This window comes from Syngnathus leptorhynchus, chromosome 14 (assembly GCF_054491065.1).
Source record: "Syngnathus leptorhynchus isolate UIUO chromosome 14, UIUO_Slep, whole genome shotgun sequence".
Lineage (NCBI taxonomy): Eukaryota > Metazoa > Chordata > Actinopteri > Syngnathiformes > Syngnathidae > Syngnathus > Syngnathus leptorhynchus.
This window is the reverse complement of record NC_141208.1, coordinates 9,578,871-9,597,428: the sequence shown is the minus strand read 5'-3', so window position 1 is coordinate 9,597,428 and position 18,558 is coordinate 9,578,871. Positions and strand designations below refer to the sequence as shown.

At 42.2% G+C, this 18,558-nt stretch overlaps 2 protein-coding genes across 2 annotated transcripts; one reads left to right on the top strand and one right to left on the bottom strand.

Annotated features, from left to right (window-relative positions):
- Positions 1-4,001: 4,001 nt before the first annotated feature.
- Positions 4,002-9,475, bottom strand: LOC147046538 (uncharacterized). Its single transcript, XM_085930978.1, is given in 3 exon segments — positions 4,002-7,939; positions 7,942-9,006; positions 9,418-9,475. Coding segments are annotated over 2 exon segments (1,071 nt in total). The 5' UTR covers positions 8,585-9,006; positions 9,418-9,475; the 3' UTR covers positions 4,002-7,511.
- Positions 9,476-9,747: 272 nt separating this feature from the next.
- rab31 (RAB31, member RAS oncogene family) lies at positions 9,748-16,015 on the top strand. The gene is made up of 7 exons (XM_085929530.1): positions 9,748-9,967; positions 12,869-12,948; positions 13,138-13,219; positions 13,662-13,733; positions 13,867-13,973; positions 14,119-14,228; positions 14,635-16,015. The coding sequence occupies exons 1-7, from the start codon at positions 9,932-9,934 to the stop codon at positions 14,730-14,732; spliced, it is 585 nt and encodes a 194-aa protein (XP_085785656.1). The 5' UTR covers positions 9,748-9,931; the 3' UTR covers positions 14,733-16,015.
- Positions 16,016-18,558: the final 2,543 nt, after the last annotated feature.

Below are 18,558 nucleotides of genomic sequence, written 5' to 3'. Positions count from 1 at the left end.
ACTATAATAATTGGACTGAAATCGAGCAGTTCCCTGGCGTACGATCAACATCAATCTGGTGTCTGTTAAAGTTTATTCTGGCTGATTATTGTTTTTCTTTTTTTAATTCCCACGATCTGTTCAAGAAATGGTCAGGGCAAAGAATTGGAAGTGGTTTGACCTGACGTCAACCTCGACTCATTAAAAATGAGTAGGATGACCTTTAATTGCCAGGGTGCCCTCATGTTTTTGTGACCTTTCGGTGCAGGCTTATAAAAAGAAGCCGGAGCGTGCCAAATCCTCCCTATTCTCGTCCACCAAGTGGTTACTGCCTCACGTTGATAGCATACATCCTCATTCCAGCGCTGAGCACGAGAAGCAGACTCATTCCTCATTCGTGACGACCAGATCCGCATTCTTGTCAGTTCTCGGGTCGGCCTCCTCGCCACCTGAGCAAGGTGCGTGCTCGTCGTGCTCGGCATTCTCTTTGCGACACCTTATATGGGACAAAGAAAGGCACTCGGCCCCTTCCGGATTAGCCACTCGTGCTATGTGAAATTCCTCCGCCTGGTACCTCGACCTTCGCCGGCAACGTGCTGCATTCCGACACACAAATGTTTTTCTTTTTTTGATACACCAGGCTGCACCCACTCCGAGTGTTTAAAATCTATTTTCAAGAGGCGAGCAAGAAGATAGGATTTGAGCTGGTTGAATTTGGAGCCCTGTTGTTTTGGTTCAATTGGTACGCCCTAACGGTTTCGGGTTTGGGCCGAGCCTCGATCGTCACTGCCGTTGACGCATCACAGTGACATAAACGTGACTCATCAGTTTAAGGCCCATAAACATGGGGCGACGTTGTAAAGTCGCGGCAAAGTGAAAATGAAAATGTTGTCTTACATTTGACACGCGTGAAGAGTTTTGTAAACAAAAGTCAGCTTTATTGTCAATCACTTCACATGCCAAGACACAAAGAGATCGAAATTGCGTAACCCACTATCCCACGGTGACAAGACGTATAACAAAACATCCAAAAAAACAACACAAAAAGTAAAAACAAGAAGGCACATACAATGAATAAACAAGAGCGACAAATAAATATAAATAAACAAATAAGAGGAGCAAAAATGGAGCAAGTGTGCATACAGCAGACAGTCAGAATATATGTAGCGTGAGAGTAGTGCAAGGCAGCCAACCCGGCCCAAAAGGTCAGGACGTTATGCAGCCGAGGGCGGAGGGGGAGAGAGTTCAGGATCCTAACAGCCTGGAGTATGAAGCTGTTGGTGAGTCTGGTGGTGCGGGATCCTGTACCTCCTCCCAGAGGGCAGCAGATCAAACAAAGTGTGAGCGGGGTGACTCACATCACACACAATCGTGGTCGCCTTGCGGGTGAGATGGGAGGTGTAAATGTCCTTCAGGGAGGGGAGTGAGAATAATCCTACTGGCTGTGTTCACTATGCGCTGCAGGGCCTTCATGTTGTATTCAGTGCAGCTACCACCCCACACAGCGATACAACTGGAGAGGACGCTCTCAATGGTGCCACGGTAGAATGTGGTCATGATGGCTGGTGCCATAATTTTTACATTTGAATGATTTACAAAGAAAAAGAGAGCACCACCATTTATTTCCAAATAGCTTTTGATGCTGTGGGAGTGTTGGCAGACTGCGGTCAACCCACGCCCCGCTCAATTGTTAATTGTCAATCAAATCAACTCCTATGACCAAAACCTAAGGTGCTGCTTGAGCGAGCTAGCATCTTTAATTTTTAACTGTCAATCAAATCCACTCCTATGACCAAAACCAAAGGTGCTACTTGAGCTAGCTAGCATCTATTTATCAATACATATCACTATACTTGGGCGCTGACTTAATTGAATCCCACAGAAAGCTAAAGTTGTTTGAACGTCGTGAAGAATTAAAAAATAACATTCCATTGTTTGACTTTTTACTTTTACTTGAGCCCTATTACTATCCTAAAGGTACGATGATCAGCTCTCACCGAGGAGAAAAATGACCCCTAACACACTCCACACTGCGAGATAATCGCTCAGAGACATGTGGTAATCCTGTCGACACTGCATGTGGACGCCGCTGGGTCCAGCAGACTCCAACACTGTTGCTGTTACTAAACAGATGGAGAGCGTGTCAAACAGGTCGGAACCTGGAGCGAGGAGGAGGCTTGAGAAGGAGGTTCGAGGATCCGGCCGAATGCCAAGTGCAACAATCTTATTTCTGAACTTTTGTGTGCTCTTATCTGGCCTCCTGACTGACTGACAACATTGCTTAGTTCCTGGCTAACATTTCTCAGCGAAGGTGAAAGGCAGCTGACATGTCACAACCGCCTCCTCCTCCTCGCTCTTTCTTTCCCATGCCGAAGTGAGATTTAACGCTGAGATGGGAGCCACAAGTTGAATTCCATTGTACTCTAACATCTAGTAAAAAAAGAACATTTTTTTACGTTTGTCCTTCTTTGGCCCGGTCATATGTGAAATTCTTCCGTAGCACAATAGCCATGAAAGGAATTGGAGCGAGATTGTTATCTCCTTGTTTACACTTGTGAGGTACATTGCAGAGGATTCCAATTCTCCTTTCAAGGCACACCAATGGTGAAATTATTCGTTGCTCTCTCTCTGACACCGGGCAGCACATTTCATTCCAGAATGCCTTCATGGTCTCACGATTTCATTGAACCCACATTCCGATTCATCTTGGGTGGAATGAAGCAAAGCAGGCCCAGAACAAAACCAAGACCAAACTTTGTGACACTCGAGGTACCACTCTTCCCCTGAATGGCCTCTTTGTCTTAAGATGTCATTGTTCTCGTACAGGTTCAAGAGACTCTCGGCATTCCCGGGAATGCCATCGCTCTTATGACAGCCTCAAACACAGGAGTTGTTTTGAACACAGCACGTGGCTGGCCAGGGGGGGGGGGGGGGGGGCACTTGTGAATAACACTGCTGCCTTCTGTGTAGCCATGTATTTGAAACCACACAGATGAGCCTCGAGTCTATTGCTAGAATCGCCTTTAATAACACACAAGGAAGGCTTTCATCAATCTCATCTGATTTGGGTGAGAAGTTAGTAACTAAAATAAATCATTAACCCGTAATCGTTAATAAAGCTGGTAAACGACGCCCCTTGCAGTTATCCTACTGTAACTGCATGTGTGTTGTTGGTAGCATTATGGGAATAGTGGGATTTGTTTGACTGTCGGACTCTGGGCAAAATGTTGTAAATTAGGTGGCCAACCGCTGAGCAATCTAAATTGGAGCAGAAAATGTTGCAAACTCAGTAATGAAACAAATTTAAGTGCAGTGAGGAGTGTTGATAAGATAGGCTGCCTTTTTAATTAGTCAAATGGATGTTTTTTTTTTTTACATATTTTTAAATTTCATCTTGTTAACACCAATGCAATCCATCTATCCATTTTCTGAACCGCTTTGTCCCCACGGGGGTCGCGGGCGTGCTGGAGCCTATCCCAGCCGTCATCGGGCAGCAGGCGGGGGACACCCTGAACTGGTTGCCAGCCAATCGCAGGGCACACAGAGACGAACAACCATCCGCACTCACACCTAGGGGCAATTTGGAGTGCTCAATCGGCCTACCAAGCATGTTTTTGGGATGTGGGAGGAAACCGGAGTGCCTGGAGAAAACCACGGGGGCTCGGGGAGAACATGCAAACTCCACACAGGGAGGGCTGGAGGTGGAATCGAACCCACACCCTCCTAACTGTGAGGCGGACGTGCTACCCAGTGTGCCAACGAGCCACCTATTGCAATTTAGAAAGAATTAATATATAATTTAATTTATGCTGTTTGCGCTCATGGATGAAGCTCGTCCCCATTTTGCTGTCAACACAGGTAAATTGGAGTTAATTGAATTGCTCAATCAGCTCCTTGAAGCTAAACAAGAAGTCATGCTCATAAAAGAGCTATTGATGGCTTGCATCGAAAAAAAAATCAGGGTGGTTAGACCCATAAAAGGTCTTAGGATCCTGTTGTGGTTGTGACACACTTTGTAGTTTGCTGACTCGCCACACAACAAATTAGCCCTCATCGTGAGTTTCACTTTGCAAGATGAAATTTAACTGCAATATCTATCAGGACTCGAGTCACAAAAAAAGTCTCAACAAGCCTGCCCCCCTCCTCACCTCCAAAAATCAGGAAACTTCCGCTTCCTACTGGTATAGATAAATAAATGCAATACATGTACAGTGATAACTCGTTTATTGCGGATGATTGGTACCAGGATGTGAAATTTGTGAAAATCCGTGAAGTAGTGTCACCCTTTCATTTTTGACAAACATACATTTTTTGGTGTATCAATAAATGTATATTGAACCATATAAGTGCATATGTTATCATTAGAATATTAAATAATAGTTTCAAACATGTGAATACAGTAATCCCTCCTACTTCGCGGGGGTTACGTTCCAGACCCACCCGCGAAATGGGAATTTCCGCGAAATAGAAACTAGATTTTTTTGAGCTATTCTTGGAAGATATTCTATTTTTATCGCTGACATCAACCAGCTCGCTGCTAGGGGACTTTCATATCAATGGACTGTGCGCTCCGCATTCATGCCTTAGCGACGAGACTAACAGTGTATTGCTATGTCCAGATGAAGGCCACCGCCGGTGGAGAGTGTTATATCTTTACTATTTTCCAGGTTCTGATGTAGCAAGCATGGTTCGGACAACGACGTGATGGATACTGCTTTATTCCTTTCATCACAGTCAGTTCACTGGCCGTACATCACAACACTGAACGTCCCCGAAGCTCCCCCTCCCACATCCGGGGTTTTCCCACTACGGAACATGAGTTAGTCCAAAATATACAACATCTAAATATACAACAGAGAGAACGCCCTGAAGTCACATGTGACGATAAAGTATACTGTACTGACTCTTTAATTTATTCATTTCAAAACAAGAAAACAACTTTTAAACATAAGCTATCATTATTAAAGGAAAATGAAGAAACTCAAGTGGCCGCGAAACCTCGTGAACTGATGAAATTTCTGCGATAAAATCATTCATTTATTTTTGAAAACCCGCGATACAGCGAAGCCGCGATAGTTGAAGCCGCGAAGTAGGAGGGATGACTGTATTACCATATTGGCCCGAATATAAGACGACCTCCCTCTTTTTCAATACTCAAGCTTGAAAAAACACTTTTTGAACACCAAATTGAATATTTATACAGAACATAATTGCATCTGTGGCTCAGGCAGTAGGGTGGGTCGTCTAGTAACCGATTAAAACTGATTAAAACAATATATTCGAGAGAAAAATCATGTTGTTTTGCCTCATTCAAATCATGCAAAAACTCTCTATCACATCTTAATATCTGAACATTTAAATATGTAAACTAAAGTGCAATCACATTTGTAAATTAATGGCTTCAGGTTTTTTAAATGTAAATAAACTAAATGTAAATGATACTGTGATAAAACAACAAAATTGCAATAACTGCATTAACCATCAAAGCAAAGTCTAACTGTAGTCTTGAAACAAATCTGAATAAGGAAAAACATTGCAATAAAATAATGCAAACTGCTACCGCTATTGTTTGGGAGCCTGAGGACTGTATAGGGGGTTGGATGGCTATGCTCTTTGCGCCCCCGGATGTCAGTCAGAACACAGGAGGGAAGGTTCAGTTTTGATTGCTTTACTGAATTGGCAAAAAATGATAACCATAAATAAAATACTCTCGGCAACACACCAAACATAAGTGGCGGCTGTGGCTCAGGCAGTAGAGTGGGTCGTCTAGTAACCGGAGAGTTGGGGGTTCGATCCCAGCTCTATCACAGTCCCATGTCGTTGTGTCCTTGGGCAAGACACTTCAAACACCTTGCCTCCAGGTCACCATTGTAAATGAGAAAATTTTCTCAATTGGCTTACCTGGTAAAACATTGAATTAAAAAAAAAAAAAAATAACTTAAGTCATCGATCGAGACAACAAAACACATTTGCTGGCGACCGTTAGGCGCGTCCCGTTGCGTAACGGCCACTCGTACGATGCGACATAGTCAATTATGAGCGCGCCGGAGCTGTCAATCAAATGGCGCACACACGAAGCAATCCGCGATCGGACAAACGACACAACAGTGGACAGTAGTAACAATGAAATGTATATACTCACTTTGTGTCAAAGACGCACACGATCACAGCAACATAATTTTCGGACTATAAATCGTTCCGGAGTATAAAGCGCACCAGCAGGCTAAACGATACGGTATGCTAACGTGACATATACACAAAAGAGGAGCTGAGAACGGGCCTGACGTAACATTCAGAGTTATTCAAGTAAGCATTACATAAATAACACGTTTATCAAACCATCTGTGTCACTCCAATTCATTAAATCCATCGATCGTGCTTTATGTAAACAATGCCGCGTATGCGCCGCATATGCTCACGTCGGACCCGTTGTAAGTTGCATTTGTAATTATTCCACAGACCCATATAACGATATATAAAGTATATTTCAAATAACTATCATATTAAAACTATTATCAAACCATCTGTCACTCCAAATCATTAAACCCATCGATCAAATTCCTCGTTCTTTATGTCAACAACGCCGCGCGTGCGCTGCAGAGATTTAGTATATAACTATATTGTAGCGTTAACAAAGTACCAGGAAAGACGTGGGTTTGGCAAACGGCTCTTTATTTAACAAAACAAGAGTTCAACGAGCTAACAACTACTGAACTTCCATCCATGGAGGTGGAAGAGAGCACCATAAATAGGACCGGGCGTGCGTAAAAGCCATGTCCGAGCCCCATCCACCGTCCCCGGCCCCCGATTTCCATCCACAGAGGTGAAAGAGAGCTCCCATCGAGAAGGACCGGGCATGCGTAAAAGCCATAATAGTTTTTCAAACCTTCTGTGTCACTCCAAATCATTAAATCCTTCAAACTCTTCTTCCTCGTGTCACTTACAAACAAAGTCGCTAATGATGCCGGTAGTACGTGGGGCCCTTCGTCATCCCGTGATTGAATCCTTTGCCCTTTATGTAAACAACCGCCGCGCGGCACGGGTGACGTCACTTGCAGTTCAAATGACAGTAATCCCTTGCTACATCGCGGTTCGTTTATCGCGGTTTCACTACATCGCAGATTTTTGAATTTTGAAAATTTGTGAAAAAAATCACATATAAGTCGTTCCTGAGTATAAGTCGCCCCCCCACCCAAACTATGACAAAAAACGCGACTTATAGTCAGAAAATTACGTTACTAATCGATACAAGCAACCTTTAACTTACCGCTGCGCACAAGTGAAAATGGGTATCATGTCTGGACGCCGAATATAAGACGACCCCCACTTTTTCAGTCTTATTTCAATGCAAAAAACACCATCTTATATTCGGGCCAATATTAATACGTAGATCAATGGTCCCCAACCACCGGCCCGTGGACCGGTACCGGTCCGTGGGTCATTGGAAAAACGATAAATGAACCGTGATGTAGCGAGGGATTACTGTATATGTATGTGTTCATTGTTTGCCTTAAACAAAACATCCTAAAAGCTCAACCCTCGTGGTCTGAGTTGTCCAAATGGATTTCAGGAACCAGGCTGTAGTATTCCGTGGACTGAGTCATGTATGCTTTCTCCTGATTGCTTGAGTCTTTCAAAACTTCTGTCACACGAACGGCATCTAGCTCGAATTTGCCAGGCCTCCTTTCCTTGGACCCTGAAGGGAGCGACTCCACGAACCCCAGTGCGACTTCGTTGTCTTTGTTGGTGCTTCCCTGCACCTTCAAAGTCGGGACTCCTTCTTCGACGCTATTCGCCGACTTCTGCTGCGGCTCGCGGTCCACATTAGACCTGGTGCCTCTTTTGCTGGGGGTCCGTTTCTTAGTGAGCCCGAACGCAGGAGCCTCCTTTCTGCTCCTCCTGCAGCATCAGCACACCAGTAGGAGGGCGAGGATGAAAAACGGGAGTGCGAGGAAGAGCACGTGTGGCTGGCCGGCCGGCACACGTCACTCAGCTTGGCCTAGTCTGCCGCCCGGCCTGCTAGGTTCCGGGGCGCAGCGCATGTCAAGTTTCTTGCTAGCTCCTCCGCCACGAGGATTTCCAGGAAGGAGCAGGAACATTCCCAGGGGTTCGCGCTGAGCTTCAGGCTCCTGAGGATGGGGCTTTGGAGCACGAATGCTGGCAGGGAGCGCAGACGGTTCTCCTGAAGGTCTAACTGTAACAGGTTATCTGAGTCCTGAAGGAATCCCTCAGGGAGCTCCTCCACAGCGTTCTGGCTCAGGTCCAGCACCTCCAGGCCGGGCTGTCCCGCCAGGAAGTAACTGGGTAAAGCTGCAATTCCATTCTGCGCTAAGTAGACCTTCTGCAGTAGGGTTGCCCCCACGGTGGATACCTCCAGGGAGGTGATGTTACATCTGGAGAGATCCAAAATACGAAGGCCGGAGTGGTTGGTCAGATGAGATCAGGGAACAAAGCCCAACATGGAACCCGAGTAGTTGAGGCAGCAGACCCCGACAGGCACCTGGGAGGGGAACGCTGACAAAATGGTGGCCGGTGGGCGCAAACAGCTGCCGGAGAGTGTCGCCATCAGCAAGGGCAACACGAAGGTGCTCCACCCACCAAGCATCTCTCAAAAGGCGGAGGTGGGCTCGTGATGCGGCAGACTTCTCAGAGGATGGCAGGTTGCTATGGAAGCGTCGGGCGTTGGCATGGTGACCTCATCGCCATGTCATTTAAACATACTTTGTATCTATTTCGTAAAACACGTCAGGGTCTTTTTTTTTTCTGGATTCGGTTCTCACAGTCTCATTGTTTTAAGAATACTGGAGGAGAATTAAAAGACCACTGTTTGAGGAAATACGGTATGTATTCGTTTGTCGGACTGAATCAGGACGAAGGGACTTCCTGTCACATGCGGAATGTACGTCCTTCTATTCCACGGATGATTTTGAACGATTTGAATCTGGAAAAGCAAGATGACTTCACTCCCAAACAATGGCACATCCTCTCCCTTTTCCCTATAAACAACGCCGTCATACTCCTTCCGAACTGGAACACATCAGAATGAAGAATCCAAGCGTTTAAAACACGTTTTTTCCCCTGATTAGCGTCAGTCAGTAACAACTTTGTTTTTATGACATGATTAAACATGCAAGTCAAGATGTTATTAGATATTATGAGCATTTTTGGGCTTATTTTAACGGGCCACATCAAATGCTTTCTGTGATCCTAGTGCTTTACGTTGGACACCATAATTTTTGAAGAAACAGTAACGCAGATTTGGATGCGCTACACACATGTGCCAGATCAGACATTAAAGTGATACTTACCTGAGGCGGCCATGCAAGGGAGAAGACAACAGCCGATTCTTTGGATTTGGATTTCCATATAGTGGGAATTTCCAAAGAAATTCCGAGAAGAACCAAGCTCCCCTTTTGACTAACAAGAGTGGAACCTCACCTTCTTCTACCTTTTCCTCCTCTTTCTCCTCCTCTTCGTACGGAAAGGGATTAGAGCCATAATTCTGAATAATAAAAAAAAGTCAGCATCCTGTCACCTCCCCTTTTTTGTCTTCACTGGCCCTGATCCTCATCCGTAAGAACCTAGTTCAAGAAGTTAACAAAATTAAAGCTTTCCGATTCCAAATGTATACACATTTTGCGAGACAACAAACACTAGAATAGTTTAGTATTTTTTTTCAAATAAAACCATGTTCTTCTCACTTTGAACATTCTTCATTGTGCGCATTTCTTTGTCTATTTGCTTCTTATTTTGGAATCAGTAACAGGATGTGCATCTCATTTTGGTGCGTGATGTTCTTGTGATGGTCAGCAAGTCAGACAGACAGTCCGGGGCTCGGCATTTTTCTCTTCACATTTTTCTGTTGGGGGCTGCGGTTGAAATAAAATAGAAAGTTGCAACCATGACGAGACAAAGACAGTGAGTGAATTTTAAGTCACTCAGGCGGCCCATCATGGCGATAAGGGAGCTCAAAGTTTGTCTTTTAGGGGTAAGTGGCACGTTCTTTTTTCTCCCCTCCATTTTGGGGAAATTTCTTTGATATACAATACCGTACTTTTTTTTGTTTTTTGTTTTGTTTTAAGGTAGACATGACTGCAAAACTGACTTTTCTGCACGAAACATCTGAAACTGTAACCTGTTGATGGCTATTTGAAGTTGACCCAAAAACAAAACCTCACGAGCTGACAATTTGGAAACATTTTCGTAGCGTTCTGACCTTTTGTGACGTCATTGCCGCCGATTTGACATTTGACTTTTTTTGGTCACTTTATGAGATTAACGTCCGGACAAAAATATAATTTTGTACATTCAATTATCTTTTTTATCCAAGTTAAATATTCATAGATGCTAATTTATGCGCACGAAACGTATATGTAATTTTTGGATCATTTTTCTTAGGTCTGCATATTTACAGTATTGTAGAATTTTTGCATTTTGTATAAAACTTTATCATTTATTTTTCAATTTAATAGAAAATCTCAAAAAGAAAATATGCTGTTGTGATTTTTTTTCAATAGTACTGAATCATTTTTAGAAATACATTATCTCAAATAGTCAAGTCAAGTTTATTTGTATAGCCCTAAATCACAAGCAGTCTCAAAGGGCTTCACATAGACAAACAATTGACAATTATTCTCAAAGCATCCCTGATCTTGAGCTCCCAAAAGGACAAGGAAAAACTAAAAAAAAACCCTACCAGGGGAAAAATGAGAAACCTTGAGAAGGGACCACAGATGGAAAGATCCCCCTTTCAGGATCACCAGGCTGCAATGGATGCAAAGAGGGCACATAAAATACATAATATGGAAATCAAAAATTGGATGTCCAGGCCAAAGCGAAAAGCTGTCGGAGGAGCCCTCGAACGTACTCTTCGACGAGGGTAATCCGCTGCAGTTCTCTCATCCTGAATTTGGGCCACAAGAATCTAGATAGCAGCTGTCAGCTTGGGTGTCACCTAATGTCACCTATGTCTCCCAGCCGGGGAGGGGTGGGGGAAGTGGGGTTGGGGCGAGAGAGCAAAAACAAACTCCAGCCGAATCGGCCACTACAGGTTAATTAAAGGCCATATCATAGAAATATGTCTTTAAACGTGTCTTAAATGTTTCTACTGAGGTAGCAGTTCTAATATCCATTGGTAGGGTATTCCAGAGCTCTGGAGCCCGAATAGAAACTGCTCTAGACCCTGCACACATTTTCTTGGCCCTCGGTGTCACTAAAAGACTAGCGTTTTGCGAACGAAGGTTACGAGACGGAACATAAGGAACAACTAGGTCGACGAGATATGAAGACGCTAAACCATGCAATGATTTATAGGTTAATAGAAGAACCTTGAAGTCACATCTTAAACGGACCGGGAGCCAGTGTAAGTTGGCTAATATTGGGGTAATGTGATCAAATTTTCTTGTCCGTGAGAGCAGCCTTGCAGCAGCATTTTGTACTAACTGTAGACTTTTGATGCTGGACTTGGGAAGACCAGAGAATAATGCATTACAGTAGTCCAAGCGCGACGTGATAAACGCATGTCTAATAATTTCCGCATCACCAGTCGAGAGGATTGGACAAATCTTAGCAATATTACGAAGGTGAAAAAACGCAATTCTGGTTATATTCTTAATGTACTTTTGAAAGGAGAGCGTTTGGTCAAATATTACCCCGAGATTAGTTACAGTATCACTCTGAGTGATAGTACGGTTATCTATAGTTAGAGTGGTTTCCTTAAATAAATGTTGATAACGAGCTGGACCAATTATCAACATCTCAGTTTTATCTGGGTTAAGACGAAGGAAGTTGAGAGACATCCATTGCTTGATCTCCGCGAGGCACGCCTCAAGATTACAACAGTCCCGCGGATCTGTCATTGATAACGGCATATATAATTGGGTATCATCCGCATAACACTGAAAACTAATATTATATTTACGTATTATGTCCCCAAGTGGAATCATATAAATATTAAATAGAATTGGTCCTAGTACCGATCCCTGTGGGACACCACACGTAACCTTATAGAGCTCAGAGGACATATTGCCATGGACCACTCGGTGTGTCCTGTCTGATAGATATGAGTGAAACCAGCATAGTGCTGACCCTGAAATACCAACGTCAACCTTTAAGATGCTCTAATAAAATATCGAAGTCTACAGTGTCGAAGGCAGCACTAAGATCGAGTAGTAACAATACAGATGAAGTTTTTGAATCCATAGCTATGAGGAGATCATTAGTCACTTTAGCAAGTGCTGTCTCATTGGAATGATTAGCTCTAAAACCAGACTGAAAAGATTCAAATCAATTATTAGCGACCATGTAATCAATAAGCTGCTGCGCTACTACTTTTTGAAGAAGTTTTGCTATGAATGGGAGATTTGAAACTGGCCTATAATTACTGAGACTGCGTCAAGATTTGGTCGCTTAAGTAGCAGTTTAATGATAGCAGTTTTAAAGGCTGTTGGCACTATCCCAGAGGAGACAGACAGATTAATTTTATTTAAGACGGACGGTCCTAAAATTTGAAATAATTCTTTAAATAGTTTGGCTGGAAGCGGGTCGAGTAAACATGTTGTTTGTTTAGCCGCACTAACTAATTGTGTAAGCCTTTCGAGGGACACGCTTTTAAAATTTGAAAGGGTTATTGCATGATCGTCAGCGGCGGTAATCGGATACATAATAAATAGGATACATAATGGTGCACTTTGATTATGCATTTCTCGTTATATTGCATGATTGTGGTCTCAAAGATTTTTCTGAATGACTCATCGTCTTTGCTGACTCTGTGTGTGTGTGTGTGTGTGTGTGTGTGTGTGTGTGTGTGTGTGTGTGTGCGTGTGCGTGTGCGTGTGCGTGTGCGTGTGCGCGTGCGCGTGCGCGTGCGCGTGTGCGTGTGTGTGTGTAGGACACTGGTGTGGGAAAATCCAGCATTGTGTGTCGCTTCGTCCAGGATCACTTTGACCACAACATTAGCCCCACGATAGGGTGAGCATAGACCACAGCCAGTGTAATACCATTGGAATTCATTTTTCTTGTAGGAAATAGTAGAAGTAATCTATTCCAAAGTCAAACTGTTACCATCATTAATCCTTTTTTAAACTGGACAGGTTTAACATTCTCAGCCATCATACATGTGATAAGACATTTTGGTGTCGCATGCATTTCACTCCCTAGAGCCTCATTCCTGACCAAGACAGTGCCATCCGGAAGCGAGCTGCATAAATTTCTGATTTGGGACACGGCGGGACAGGAGCGGGTGACATACTCTTTTTTTTTTTTTTTTTTTTCCCCCCCTTCCTTTTCTGGTTGTTGTACACATTGATTTCTCCCGCATGCCCCATCATGTATCGTGTTCTCTTGTGACCGTCTTGCTGTCGGCCGTGAAACATCATCATCTGCCTTAGCGTTTAAGATCACGAGGACATTGCTAGCTCGGCGTCACATTCATTTGGCCACAAGGAAAATAGTGAACACATTTGCTCATGGTGGAGGTTAGTGTCCAGTCCGCTAATACGTAACTGATGCCCCCCCAAGCTCCGCCACGCAGATGGTAGAGCTCGTAGTAACCCTCTAAATCTCGATTCACTATTTGTGAATGATGACTCATTGTAAAAACGTCATAATTATGCTGACTGTGAAAAGTTATGGAACATTTAAGTCAAGTTAATTTCAGTCTTTTTTTTTTTCCCCCTTTGTAGTTCCACTCATTAGCACCGATGTACTACAGAGGATCGGCCGCTGCTGTCATCGTCTATGATATCACTAAACTGGTAAGATCCTCGTTGTGGCTTACCTTTTGGCATTAGTGTTAGGGTTGTGCATGAGCCCATCACTGCTCTGTGTAACTGCAGCACAGAGTGGAGGGAAGTTGACCTGGTAATTTTCTGCTAACTCTGCTTGCAGGACTCTTTCCAGACATTAAAGAAGTGGGTAAAGGAGCTGAAGGAACATGGGCCCGAAGACATCGTTGTCGCTATTGCAGGGAACAAGAACGACTTAGGAGATATCAGGTCGGCTACTCGTGGTTGTTATACTAATTGAGTGTTTTGAGTTATGAGTGTAGTCTCTGAATGATCTTAACTCATAAATCAAGGCCCCGCTGTTTGTTCCCAAAAAAAAAAAAAATCCTCACCTATTTTATATCTGACATCTTAGGGAAGTCCCAATGAAGGAGGCCAAGGAGTTTGCTGAATCCATTGCCGCCATTTTCATCGAGACCAGCGCCAGGAATGCCGTAAATGTGGAGGAACTCTTCCAGAAGATTAGTAGGTTCCATGCCACTTCATTCCTAAACCGATTTGAATGGAAAAACCCGTTTAATCGAACCGAATGACAAACAATGTTACATTTTAAATTGTGTTGCACTCTTATATGAGAAGTGCACACCAGGTATAAATCATTTTGATGGTGATGATGATTTGTTGTCTTGACTAGGCTTTGGAGAGCTTTTATGTGTTACTTATTAATGAACATGACAAAATATATAATCATGCAATTTTGAAACAAATCTAAATCCCATCTCACCTTTTATGGAGAGGTCCACACACACCCTTAATATGTACCCAGCAATATGTGTTGTGTCACTGATTTATTATAAACCATTATTTCATTAAAACAATCAAGGATTTCCTGCACTTCTAAATACAGCATTTTGACACCTTTTTATTTCAGGCAAACAGATCCCGCCGCTAGAAAACCTCGACGTGGAAAGCACAGAGTCGTTCAAACTGACCCGACAGCCTGCTGCGTCCACTGGGAGGTGCTGCTAGAACATCTACAGACTGTCAAGGTCACAGCCGCCATGCAAAACATCTCATGCTTAGTTTCCCATGTATTACAAGATATTGGGGCCACTATGAAAAGGAAAAAAAAGCATTTTTGTATTCTACATTTTTTTCTCAAATGTTGCAATAATATAAAAAAAAAAGTTTAATAAGAAAGGTGTAGTTTTACAAGAATGAGTTTTACAAGAATAAGGCAACTTCATAATTTTACGATTTTTGTTTTGCAGGACGGAAGTTGTAATATTACATGGAATGTATTATTGTACAAGACTAAAGTTGTAAAATGAGGGAAAAACTATATTTTACAATATATTGTGAAATAAGATTTGTAATATTTTGCAAAAAATCACAAGAATTACATTCCAATTCTATAATATGAGAAAATTCTATATTTACGAGAACAAAGAAGAATTCTATGAGAAATAGGTTGTAACTTTTCTAGAGTGAATGGTGTTATCAGAAGACACTAAAGTTGTAACATTACAATTTAAAATGTTGCATTATACGAATGACATTAGAATGTAGTAAACTGAACATTTGTTGCATTTCCTCCATCCACTTCAACAATCATCAAAATATTGGACAATCTTGCAACCTTTTTCATAGACCTGTACTGTAATCATATTTGCAATTTGTCTTCCTTTTCTGTTTGGCCTTAATACTCAAATGTGGCATAACCTCCGCTATCTAACAAAAGAATAACTTCACTTTTTTTTTAGTAATTCATATATCGTCCTCTTGTGCTGCATTGCAAAGCATTTCCATCCCATTAGCTCTCATTACCCTCAGTGCACTGTGGCTCTTCAATGGCGCATCAACATACAATTTTTATGCACATGCACTTGTGTATCACACACACAGACACACGCACTCACACACATAAATACTTATGCACTTGTATAAGTGGTAACTGTAATAGTTGCATGGTTAGTACGGCGTCCCCTGCTGGAATATTGTGACCGTCCCCTTTGCTACAGTTGTTTACATGCTGACTGAACTACAGATGAACATATCATGTCAAGTGCATTTAGTCTTCGTATGAAGAGACTTGCCTTAGAAGCAGTGATCGGTTTTATCAACATTGTAACCTTTTGTACAAGTGTAAAAACAATTTAAAAACTGTTTCATAAAACGAAAATAAAGTCAAAGCAAGCGCTCATTAACTGAGTTCATCTTTTAGATGCTCACTGAGCTGAAGTGTTGTTCCACTTTGGAAGTTCCGCTGTTTACTGTTCTGTGCTTTCATTACAGGGAATACAACACGTGTTCTCCATGTATCATTTTTTTGTATTTCTACCCCAGAAGGGGCATTTTTTAAATATTATCCTAAAAAAAAAAAGACTATTGAGCATGTAAGACAGTCTTTAAATACAATGAACTAACAAATAAACAATATCATTTTGAAGAGGAAATTTGGATTTTTAATCACAATATGTTCTATGCACACTCATTCGTCTAAACCTGGTATTCTGATTAATTTTGCATTAATTAATCATAAAAATCCACCCGTTTTTAGCCATCTCATGGGGCTGCCATTCTGCCTTGAACCGCCAGCTGCTGTTGACTGACAATAACATCACAGTCCCTGAGGGCTCAGGAAGGACTTTTTCTGGGTTTGCTCATGTAACATTGGTAAGACATTTAGACACTGTGACGTCATTTTCCGTCGACAGCAAGTCGCAAAATGGCTACCCCCTTAGATGGATAAAATACGAGTGGATTTTGCTGCTTAATCCATATTCCTCAAATGCAAAATCAAATCCAAATTCAGTGTTTATGCCCATAGGGGCACATAGAACATACTGTAAAGATTTTTGACTCGACTTCCCCTTTAAAGTGTGTTTTTAAAATAAGTTTGTATCATCACTTTATCTCATCCATGCTGTACTTATTGTTAGTATGCAATGAAGCGATCTTGCGAAACATACTGGATGTCAAATTAGTTGATATTCCCAAAAGTGCCTCTATGCATGAAAGCTGATTTATCAAATGACGTAGAGCTTCCTTGAAGGCGCTCTAACTTGTTTATGCATCTAATCAGTGTACTGTAATAAAATTAAAATTCTTTACTGTTATTGTGTCTTACCCTTTTATTTTATCATGGTTTGTTCATTTGCTAACAGGATTACATTCAGTCTAGTTACTCATTTCCATGAAGTTGGGGCCAAGGGAGGACACTTTGGTGCAGAGACATCTTGAAAATTTGTAGCATTTTAGTCATTTTTGAATGCAAACAGATGAAGTTGTCATTTTGTAAGAAAAGGTTTGATTTTATGAGGATGTCTTAGTTTGTTGAGAATAAATGTTCAGTGATATTAAAAAAGTGGCAATTTTTTTTATTATTTCTTAATGATCATGTTAGTAGTCTTAAATAATTTATTGTATTTTGCTTTGTCCTTGTATTATTTGTTTTAAATGAGATAATTGGCCAGAATCATAACTGTATGATGTTTTTCTTATTTCATTTGTTTAAGTTCGAAAGCTGCAAATTGGTGACTCTGCGGGAGGTGTTCACTGCAGAGTTAGTGAAAAGTTTAAAAGTGGTTATTTTGTTTGAAATTCTAGTCTATGTGATTCCGTAGTTTAATTTAAGACAACAATTTGGTCAAATTTAAACAAATCTGTGAAGTGTTGCAGTCAGTCAAGTCATGTTAGGTCAGGGGTGTCCAAACGTTTTGCAAGGAGGGCCAGATTTGAAAAAGTGAAGGGGGCCCGGGGCCAATAGTTTTTTCGGGCATTTTTTAACTACAAAAAATTCATGCAAATACATACACAGTGTTATAAAACAAATTTCGTTGTCACAATTGTCTTTATTTTTCAAATGACAAAATAACCAAACATAAGCCACTCAGGCAGATGTGAACAACTCTAAAAACACACTCTGCCTTTCATTCATATCTGAAGAGTCAGATAACATTGAACAAACTATGAAATACCCTGGATTTTACAATATCTTTCAGAAAGTAATTGTTTGTGTCACGTCTACAGGTTCATAACATCAACAGTATTAACATGGCCACTTCGTAGCTTACTTTAGTTATATTTACTTTTGACTCACAACCCCGCGTGAAGAATCGCTGTTGTGATGCCAGTTCAGTTTAGAACTGCTTCACTTTATCAGCACGGTCACTCCCTGTTAGCTTGTCGTATGTGTTGGCATGTTTAGTCTGGTAGTGTCTCTTTAGGTTGAAATCCTTAAACAAGGCAACCGTCTCTTTATAAATTAGACAAACACAATTGCCTTGATTTTCAGTACAGTGGAGCCTCGGTTTTCGAACGTCCCGGTTCTCGAACAATTCGGTATTCGAACAAAAAAAATCGAGATGTTGCTTCGGATGTCAGACGAAATTCGGTTGTCGAACCTCGCGAGATGAGCCGAGAGGACCCGCATGCCAACTGACTCCATTCGTTATTACATTCTCGTTACTCTGAGGATTGCATCAACTCTAATCATGCCTCCAAATGAAGCAAGCGGGAGCAGTAAAGTCATCCTAAAACACAAAGACGCTCTGAAAGCAATGCGACAGTGAGCGCCCGGAGCGCTGCGGTCGGCTGCGCGATCGGACCAAATTAAACTCCCTGCACTGAGGTCCACTTAAATTTTGGAAAGTCCATTAGGACTTAAAAATATTTTCTAAATTTTGGCGACCGCTCTGTCACAATAATGCGACCAGCGCGGTGAAGTTCAAAGTCAGCTTTATTGTCAACTTCTTCACGTTAAGACACACAAAGAGATCGAAATAACGTTTCCCACCGTCCCACGGTTGCTCGGTCGGCGGCGCGCTACGGTTGCGCGTTCGGCGGTGCGCTG

Bases quoted from the DNA above. Each gene is read 5' to 3' on its own strand.
- rab31 (XM_085929530.1), top strand. From the start codon at position 9,932: ATGGCGATAAGGGAGCTCAAAGTTTGTCTTTTAGGG. The intron at 12,949-13,137 runs GTGAGCATAGAC...TTCACTCCCTAG, and splicing joins AACATTAGCCCCACGATAGG to AGCCTCATTCCTGACCAAGA. The intron at 13,974-14,118 runs GTCGGCTACTCG...CTGACATCTTAG, and splicing joins AACGACTTAGGAGATATCAG to GGAAGTCCCAATGAAGGAGG.